At 40.3% G+C, this 10428-nt stretch overlaps 1 protein-coding gene across 3 annotated transcripts in view; it reads left to right on the forward strand.

The window, feature by feature from the left end:
- LOC106525500 (probable E3 ubiquitin-protein ligase TRIM8) overlaps nt 1–9142 on the forward strand; it is a 15656-nt gene extending 6514 nt beyond the window's left edge. For all 3 annotated transcript variants that reach the window (XM_014019803.1, XM_014019949.1, XM_014019876.1), the window contains 5 exons: nt 6178–6273; nt 6379–6612; nt 7080–7111; nt 7677–7792; nt 7925–9142. In XM_014019803.1, coding sequence (XP_013875257.1) covers nt 6178–6273; nt 6379–6612; nt 7080–7111; nt 7677–7792; nt 7925–8568 — 1122 coding nt within the window. In that variant the 3' untranslated portion in view covers nt 8569–9142. The remainder of the gene's footprint in view (nt 1–6177; nt 6274–6378; nt 6613–7079; nt 7112–7676; nt 7793–7924) is intronic.
- Nucleotides 9143–10428: the final 1286 nt, after the last annotated feature.

Raw genomic sequence — 10428 nt, forward strand, 5'->3', positions numbered from 1 at the left:
GCATAATGGCAGCCCCTCCCCCGCTACAGAAATGGGCAAAACGGAAGCGGAAGGAGGTTCTTAAAGAGACAGAGGCCAATTTCAAGGCGTTTAGAAGAGGAAGTGATGAGAAGATAAGTTTATTTTCTATTTAAACATAAAAACAGCATTTTAATAACAACTAAAGGTGACACAGATACTTTATTATGGTATAGTATTTAAATGCATGCCAGAGAAACACATAATATTGCCCCTTTAAAATTAACCATTTAGTATAAATGAGCAAAATGTAAGACAGTGAGCTAAATAGCAACAAAATGTTAGTGGAGATTTTTAAACCAGAATTTTACCCTCAGAAAATGAGCTAAATAATGAAAACGCGTTAGCGACATTTCTTAGCGTTTTATTTTACGCTTGGCGCCCCATACAAATCACTCAGAATTTGAGCAGCTTTAAATGTCAGAAAGTCAGTTCGTAGAGTTGTTGAGAGAAAGAAGACAGGAAKGTGGGAACCAGATGCTACACAATGTGTGAAGAAATTGGCAACAAGTGAGCAACAGTTGTGTCCTGCATAAGGCAGCATGCATAACTGGGTTGTTAGGATTTTTTTTTTCAGCTCGTTCTCCTTTCACAAGTTAAAAGGTACCAACCACCCACACTGCTTCATTCGCATTTCTTTCGCCGTCCTTCCTACTGATGAAGGCATGGGAACGGGAACCAAATTAGTTTTAGCATTTGCTGTGTTGCTGTCTTGTTGATAGTTGTGGCTTTGTTTCAGACAGGAAAAAAAGTTTGCGGGCACATTTTCTCTTCCAGAGTAGATCACATCAGCTGAAGTCTTTAAATCAAATCGTTTCCCTGGTTCGGAGCTATTATTGGGACAAAAGACGTCTGTTCGACCCTTTCCACAGCTGCTCCCTTTACACACTTGCCTGCGCGCACACCCACCCACCCATCTTTCTGTTCCTTTCCCAACCGTATATTCCCAGGGTAAAACACATCCTGGCTCTTCTCAAATTAACACAGTCCGTGCTCGGGCCCTCACCCTCGGAGTGCACTCTAATTTCTGCAGCAGCCAAAAAAGTTTAGGCTTCCTCGGAGCTGGGCCGTTTGTTAAAGTAATTTGAGGCCGAAGTGGCTTCTCGTCATTACTTACTGAGAGGTCTTTCTCCTTGACGGAGCTGTGGTCTATTTTGGTAAAAGCATTTGAAATTCCCTTGGCTGCACTTTTGTTGCTTTTGGGACAAACAAAGAAGAAGAAGAAGAAGAAAAAACGTAGCAAGAGTGTGTTCACATCTTTGGTTATTTTTGGCCCTCAGAGGAGATTTTTACAGTAACTTTCCGCGGGCTCACTGGTAATTTTAAGATTAGACAGGAAGAGCAATATAACGGTAATGTCATCACTGGGACAAGCGGAGGAGGACAGCCCCTCCCGCACAACCTCACCTTGCTTTTCTGAGGCAACTCGGCAGGAAACCGTCACACATGAAGGCTGGGCTGTTTGCGTTTTTCTTCTGCTTTGGCTGGAGTGAGTCAGACCCCTAGAATGCTGAGGGCAAYCCATTGACATCAGAAATAGGCAATAGTTGTCAGTTGATTGTGAAAGAGGCTCTCTGTTCATTGAGCTCGAGGCTCCTYGTTTAAACATGAGCTTCCTGGCAACCTGCTGGAGTCTGGATGCCTAAATAGGACAGCGCGGAAAGTGGTCATTGGCGGATTTACGCTCGTTAAAGGTGGGCTCTGCCCCCTCGTGCTGTTGTCCGACTTACAAGGAATAGGAGGAACCGATGATGAAAGGAAGATATGACTGATGAACCGAGAAGGGAGCGGCGCAAAKAAAAGCTGCCGCCATGACGTGAAGCCATTATTTACCATTACATAAGTTTTCTTTCCTGTTTAGTCAATACAAAATTCACACTGAAAATACAAACCAATTATGATTAATACCAGCAGACTGAAAGCTGTTGGTGGAAAACTGTTATAAACTAGAGGTAAAGTCAGTTGTTACAGGTAATATCAGGTTGTTTTTAAAAACGGGGTATTTTTGGCTCCTCTTGTGGAAACGAGATGTTGAGATGTTCATGTGTGGGTTTTGTTAGAGCCACTTTTATGGTTTTAGAGCAGAAATGTAGCCAGACTAAATGATCATTGGATCCACGTTTCAGGGTTTACTAACGAATAAACATTGATTAATACATTTTACACTCAAAAACAGCACTCCAAGGCACAGTTTGAAAGACATAAATATTAAAATGTCTGCATAACATCAACATATTGAGTTTAGGTTCGTCCATCCTGCTTTATTTTGAAAATATTACGAAGTGGAAACCATGGTCTCGGGCAGAAGAGTAATAAAGTACATTTACTTGGTTACAGTACTTTTACAGTAATTTTTTTGAGCATCTGTAATTTTACCAAGTATTTTTTTTAATTGTAACTTTAATTTTGTTACATTCGAAACATAAAAATTATACTTTAACTTCTTTACTTTAGACACTTACATGTTACAAAATTAACCATGATTATCATAAAAGGAGTTGTTTCTGCACACTAAAAAAAATGAAGTGTTGAATTTACTTAACCAAGTTAAGTCAACTGGTTCCACAAACCCAGGCTGAGCAATTTGAGCAATTTGTTTTTACTTGACATTTACACAACTGAGTTTATTGGAACCAGTTGACTTGGTTAAGTAAATACAACACTTTGCTTTTATGGTGAAGTACTTTTACTTTTACTTTCCTGATTATTGTGTGCATTTTTGTGAATTTTCTTATCCGTGAAAAACTTTGTACCAAAGTCATTTTCTGTTAAATTATTTCTACTTTTACTAATTATTTTTAGTTATTTTTTCAAGTACTAAGTAGTAAGTAGTAAGACCAGTACTCTGGTCATGGATGTGCCCAGCTTCACTCCCAGAATCCTCTTCCCTGGGGATCTATTAGACCAGGGGTCTGCAACCTGCAGCTCTGGGGCCACATGTGGCTCTTTGGTCCCTCTACAGTGGCTCTTTGAAAATGTGACCAAACATAACAGAATATTTTTTTGTTTTTATACCCACAATAAAAAATCAATTTGTAAACAAATACGTGATCAATACTACTAATACAAAAAGTAAAACATGTTAGCTTATGCTAGCCTGTTGTTTACTTAAATAATCCAACTTTTGTCTGTCTCTCAAATCCATCAGAATTACCTTTAAAGTATATTAAAAACTACTTAATAAGAATTAGAAAAAAATAAGCCTAATTCAGTTGTACTATTTTTTATGAAATTAGGTATAAACTATATAAAGTATTTTCTTGTTTACATGAGTATAGTCTTTTTATTTGTCCTGATGGGTAAAAGTAATAATAAATAATAAAATTTGCAATATATTTTTTGTTTTATTATGTCATTTCCACTGGCCGTAAAAGTTCCCGAAAAGGCCTTGAAAAGGTCCACAGACCRCCAGTTGATAATCACAGTTGTAGCTTATTTTGCGTCTCTGGACACATTTTATTACTGCGTCAGTAGCAGAAATGGCTCTTTTGATTGTAAAGGTTGCAAAGTACTCTTGAATCTGACGCTGGTTGGTTTGTTCATGCAGACACTTGAATAAAACGCTTAAATAATATTAAATAATATAAATCTCTTTAAAATAAAATGACTAAGTTTTTAGGCTCAGTCAGCACCACAGCTCATTAAACAGATCCCATTTCTTATTTCTGTTTTGGCATCAGTGAAACAAAAAGTCTGCAGTGTCAATCAATTAACGCCTTAATAAATTATCGGAAATGTATTTTTCGTATAAAGCTGCGCTGATCAATATTTTTTCCAATTACCCCTGGCTGTGCTGACTGTGTGTAATGTGAGCGAGGTATAGAAACAAATCCAGAGAGATTTGTCATATGACTCTGCTGTGTTTTTTGTTTTTTTTTTACTTCAGTTCAGTAGAATATTTTTCACATCTCGATAATTTAAATGTTTTTATGAATTTATGGTCACTTTATTGATTCAGACCACTCTCATTAAAAAAATTTCCAGCAGCAAAAACTTTGGAAATTCAACCTTGATGAAGCAAAATTCAGTCAGAATTTCTATTACTTGGAGAGGGAAAAAAAGAGTAGAAGATAAAAAAGATTTGAATATTTCTTAAAGGTTATGAATGATAAATGTATGATGTTTGTTAATAATTAGCTTGCAAGGCTTCCAAGTCCTAAATGTTTCATCAAAGGTCTCAAAAGTCAGCTGGTGTAGCTGTGACGGTGTCTTGCATTTTCAGAATTTGCTCACTGATTTGCAACGTAATGGCAGATAACATTAAATTATGGTCTAGAAGGCCAATAAAAATGTCTTTTGACTGAAAAACAATTCTATGAAACATTTAGAAACATTTACCAAACAAAGAGGTGATGTCTATTCTGCGTAAATACGACCTCCATGGACGAGCCCCTGGAGGAAAAGGTCAGTTTGAAGAACAACATGGCTGCACTGAGCATGGGGGCGGGTCTATCATAATTTGTGTGTTTCAAACAATCGCTCCTGAAATATTTCACTGACGAAGTGAGGAAATAATTMAGTTATTCGCAACAAACACCCATAATCTCCAAAGAGCTGAAGGTGAAAAGGTGATTACTGCCAAAGTTTAATGAAGTCAACTCATCATCAGAGTTTGTTGACAGAATTTAAAGTAAAGGAAGATGAAAAACAACTTAAATATCTTAGRATAAGAAACTGTTTTGGGGGTAAAAATCCCAGAAATCCTCACAGCTGCTGTAAAGGACTTTTACAAGCTGGGATTCTTGTCAAAGGCATTGAATGAAGTCCATTTTCTTTTGTCTTTTTCATTACATTTTTAAATGTTAATCTCCCCTAGGTGTTTGTTTATTGTCTGGAGGGACTACAGATGTAAATTAGCCTAAGACTAAATCTGGTGCAGTTCATTGAATGTGTTTACATTTATGTTTTAATTGCACACTGTCCTGATTAAATAAAATGAGATTGTTTTTGGTTTTTTTTTTTTGTTTTTGTTTTTTGTTGTAGTCCTCTCCTCACTAGGACACGTTTTTAATAGTCTATTTTATAATTGAGTTTCTTTCAACAGATTTTGATCATTTTGACTGTGTGAAAAATGGCAGCTAACTGCAGTAAAAGTAACAAATAAGCTGTTTTATTGATACGTTTTTTTTAAAACCCCTGTTTTCAAACTATTTAAAACAGTTTTCTGTGCTGCAGCTTCTTCTGAACATGTCAACAGCTGCAGGAAGCTGTTACTGAAGCTACTTCAATGTGAAATCCCTGAAACTCCCTCAAGGGGCTGCAAGAATGTCCTCATTCTCCCCATTTTCCTCTTTTTTTAAAACTTTTTGCTTTAAAGTTGTTTTTTTTATGCTTCTACTTTTTTTTCCTGTCATTCTCACTTTTTCTGCCTTTGGTTGGCATGTGCAACCAGTTCCTTTGCTCTTGTTTCCTTTTTTTCCCCCCCAGTGAGCACTCTTGACTTTTAAGGATGTGAGGTTTGGGGATGGGTGGGGTGGGGGGGTTCTGACCCTGACACCCTGACGTTGTGCACACAGGATTGTCAAACTGTCAATGACACAGAGACCAGAGTAAACTGCGAGGAGAAATGCATGTGTCAAAAATAAATAAATAAATAAATAAAAGCACCAGGTAGCGCCTTTACGCTCCCCCACATACAGAGTGGCTCCATCATATACAGCGACCGGGCTTTGTTGCCATGACAGCAGGGGTTTTCTTATGCGGGCACGGTTCCCCGTGAAGAAACAGTTTATTAAAAAGTGTTCCTGACCTCCCCTGTTCATAGTTGGCTGTCAGTTTGTGGCTACGGATTGATTTTTGTCTCCTGCTGCAAATGTGGGAGGATTATATCAGCCGGCTCTTTCTCTGTCCTTTGACTTTTCATTGACAGCAGCGAACCACGCTTAAATGTTGCGTGGTTCCTGACAAACTTGGCAGCAGTCGGACGTGGGTTTGTGCAACCCTGTTTGCCTTTACTGGTCCCCCCCGCAATGGATAATTGTGCTTGTTTGTCGCCGGCAGCTGTCGTTTCCTTTGTCTAATCAGAGTTGTGGAGGAAGCGGCGTGTAGCAGCCTGTTTGCAKAGGTCACATTGTAGAGTCTGGGTTTATTTTGTCCTTGTGTGTTTTTACTGGATCTTGTTGTGGCTCAGCGGGCCTAATCTGTGCCATCTCTTCACAGGCCGTGCTAATGAGTCAGCAGGACAAACTGGATCGTCGGGTTCAAAACATTGATGGGCAGCTCAGCAAGCTGGAGTCAGACAAGACCCTTATGAAGGTAGAGGTTCAATTATGAAGATTGTCTTCAAGTTATGAAAGTTATGATAAGAAAAAAAAAACATCCCTCTGTTTATTTCTGGACTTCTTTTTTTTTTCTCCGCAGGAGACCGTATCCGAGCTGAAGGAGCGAGTCCGGGCGCAGTACCAGAAGATGCACGCGCTGCTCGAGGCAAACCAAGCAGARGCCATGCAGATGTTGGAGAGCACGTTCATCAAGTGCGTGAGGAAGAACTCCCAGCAGGTTCTGATGCTCAACGAGAAACGGCAGGAGGCAGAAAAACTCCTGAGCTCGGTGCACACGTGCCTCCAGAGAGCGGAGAGTATAAACTTCATGAAGGTGCAAATCAAATCTTCCTCTTTTTCCTTTCTTCTGCTCAGACAGCATGTTCGTGTCTACAGTAATCACAACTACAGCGCCACAAAACACTGCCGTACATCCTAAAATAAACTCAAAACTAGAGAAACTGCTGTTTAGGTTTTGTAAAATCGCAGACTGATGAATTTGATGCAGAGGTTGAAACAGGTGTTACRGCTAAAAGCAGCAAAACACYAGSTAATTGTAGCTAAAAGTGAACTGAACATAGTGAAAAGTTAGCTAGAAAATAAAGGTAGCAAAACACTAGCTACATTTAGGTTTTAGCTGGCCTTTTATGACCTTTAGTTCACATTTAGTTACATTCAGCCAGGGCTTTGCTACACAGAGCCCCGCAGATTTGACAGTATTTGCAGTTTTCTGTTCTTTCAGTGAAGCTCTTTGAAGACAAACKGTGTTTAATGATTCACACAACTTATTGTCTGTTTCAGAACACGAAACCTTACCAGCTGCTAATGGACAGGTAAGCCTCTTTACAGGAAAGCTCTGGTTTTCACACACCTGTTTAATTATTCACCTGTTTTTGAATCAGCCATGTGGAACCTTTTAATGATTTGAACTAAACCTCTTCTTGTTCACATCATCCTGTTGGAAAATGTATGTAAATTATCAGTTTGGTGTATCTGAGAGTCATTCCCAATACACACAAGATCCTGCAGTTTTGTTTGTTTTTTTTGGCCAAAACAGCTAAAATGTGTAATTTCTCAACAARATAAGTTTAAAACCTAATAAATGATTGTTAAAATTTATATTTTTTGTTATTTTAAGTTTTGACAATCCTATTTTAATAATACTGTAGTTGTAAAAACTGATGGGCAAAAACTGTAAAATGTTCAGATTTTTTTCGTACTCAGCTAATGGGAGCTGAAGATAACATGGAGCCTCCTCCATTTTATTGTTTTATAACTTTATAAACCAAGTCTAATATTTGCCTACAGCTCAACCTCTCAGACGTGAGGACCAGCTGGTTTTCTTCTCTACAAACAGCTTGAATGTGGGCTTAGTTGCACTTGTGTGTCTTGTTTTAGGTCAAACTCACACCTAAGTGGTGCCATCCCCCCGGTTAGGGTGGGCCAGCTCAACTCTCAGCATTTCCTCGCCGACCTTTTAACGAGGGAGAAGAATTTGCGAAAAATGCTTGAAGGTAGGAAAGAAAAATAGCGAATGAAGACTTTCGTGGCGACCTGAAAATGTGAACGAAAATAATTGTTGTCTCTTTTCTTTCTCTGTCTCAACCCCACCACCATCAAAAACCAACATTTTTTAAAATTGTCAGAACCGTTCAATGAGGCGTCTGTTCTTGAGATAGTCCAGCCTCACAGCGGCTCTGCTGACTCCCAGCTGGGCGCAGGTTCGGGACTACAGAAGAGGAAATACAGCGTGGCTTTCCTGGAGAGCAACACAGAAAACTCCAACTCCCAGGATCCTTTGCTCTACAGCAGTAAAAAGACCTTCATGACAGATCAAACTCACCACGCGTCCTCCGTGTACTCCTCAGACGTCCTCCCCCAGAACCCTCACGCCTCCAGTCGCCTCTTGGACCCGGCAGCCCATCACATGGTGGGTCTGGGGTCTAGCTCAAGCCGCCACTCAGGAAACCTCTTCCCCTCCTCTCACTTTCCCGGCGGAGGTCCGTCGCAACAAGCCATGTACGAAGGCAGGAAAGTACTGATGTGCACTCTGAATAACTGCTGCTGCTCCAGAGCCAACGCGGCTCGCGCCCAGCCTCCGTACCCGCCGTCGGACTCCTTCCCCTCTATGACCTCTCAGGAGTTCCCCCCACACGGCCCGCTTCCTGCGACTCAACCGCTGCAGCATTTCCCTATGAGGGGGCTGATGGATGTGTCGCAGACCGCCCGGCACGCCGACTTCTACGGCCTGTACGGCCAATCCTCCACCAAGCATTACGGGACCAAGTAACCAATCAGAATCAGTGTTCTGTTACAGCGTCATAACTGGTATTATTGTTCTCATGCAAGCCTTTATTTTTATTTTATTTCCTTTCTCTCACAATCCGTTCTGAGTTATTTTGTCTGTCGACAGCACTTGTAAGAACCGTTTTAAGCCCCCCGATCACAAAAACACTAGTAATGCTCAAAACATGCTGTAACTTACTCTTCATTTTATTTATTTTTTTCATTTCAGTTACACTTGAAGTGCTAATGAAACGTTTTAGTCTTAAATCCATTCAAGTCCTGACTAAAGAAGTGACGTATCCRCCGTCTGGGATCTTTGTGCCTGAAAAAAACAAAACAAAAACAAAACAAAAACAGACTGTTAAACACACTTACTGTACTTGCAATTTCTTAGCTCTCGGGTTATTCGCTGTTTGCGGCTGAAATCACGCAGGGAGCCTCCCCATGCGGTCGGAAGGCCACGCAGCTTTAGGAAAAACCCTTTGACTCCAAATGCTTGGCAGTTTTTTCATGTATTTTTTATAGAAAAAAAATATGAATATACCAAAAGATGTTGAATAAATAAGGATATTAAAAAACTCCTTTGTTGTATTTTAGGCTGTGTTTTACGGAGTTTTATGTGTTGTAGATTTTTTTTTTTTTTTGCGCTTTTGCTTGTAAAAATGGGACAAAAGGCTGAAGGGCCACTTGTTAGAGATGCACTGTGTGTCTCAGAAACAGAGCGAAGGAGGTTTGAACAATGATTTGTTACAGCGCGGCCCGCAGCAGGCCCATTATCTGCCAATTTAGGACAGTTCACTTCCTTGTCAACATCCTGGTCTCTGGCAAAAACTCTCTGTCTCATCCCTCTTTGTCTCATTATTGGAGCTGGTTGTCAGGTTAGGTCAGAGAACAGGAATAACTGATGAGCAGCGGCGCCCCCCTCCCTCTGAGCCCACCCCCCTTCCTCTCTTCGGGGTATCATTTGCCGGGGCTGGGAGCGGATGAGGAGGGGTCGGCTGCAGATGATATAAGCGCAGAGTTTTAATGAGGGTTGGGATTGCACAGTCATCTACTTATCTGTCACTCATGCGCCTTTTTGCCGTGACCCCTCCCCCACAATGGGATGGCAAAGCGAGCTGGAGGGGGGGCCAAAGTCAGGCTTGAAAAGAGAGAATAGCGAAGGGGTCGGTGGCAAAGCGAGCGAGGCTTATCATTTATTTATTGGTCATAAAATCACCCTTCAGTTTCATTATTATTATTATTATTATTATTTGGAATGACATTAGTTCCTTTTTTTATTCTAAATGTGCAACTTTTTTTTTATAATTTCCAGAAAACCACAGCCAGAAAAAGGAGGTGAGGTTTAATCACTGCATAGCAGTCTGATGTGTAACATCCTTTATGCTTTATTTATCCAGTAACAAAGCAGATAATCTGAAGGAGGCCAAAGAAAATATTTAAAATCGCATACATCTTACTGACTTTAAGTATTAGTACAAAGTTTAAAATTGAAGAAAAAGTATATATATTTTTGTGTCATTAAGCGTGTGTTAAGGTGTGAAGKGTTCAGTGAATGTGTGTCCTCAGTCAGGTAATGTTTAAGGTAAAGGTTGACACGTTGACAGCTGGGCTCTGTTGTAGCAGGTGTGTGTGAGCTGTATACGTACAACACACACCTGCCTACAACAGGACATGAACCAGTGTGTGTGTGTGTGTGTGTGTGGGTGTGTGTGTGTGTGTGTGTGCAGCTGCTGCTTGTATGCTTTTGTCTGCGGTTCCGGAAATTGAGAAAGTAAAGGTGGGCACCCTTCTTTGTTGAGTTCTTGCTCAGTATTTTTCATCATTTCTCAGAGTTTGCAGCATTTGAATGTCACTCTTATTT

The sequence above is a fragment of the Austrofundulus limnaeus genome, unplaced genomic scaffold (assembly GCF_001266775.1).
Source record: "Austrofundulus limnaeus strain Quisiro unplaced genomic scaffold, Austrofundulus_limnaeus-1.0 Scaffold0, whole genome shotgun sequence".
NCBI classification, from domain to species: Eukaryota; Metazoa; Chordata; class Actinopteri; order Cyprinodontiformes; family Rivulidae; genus Austrofundulus; species Austrofundulus limnaeus.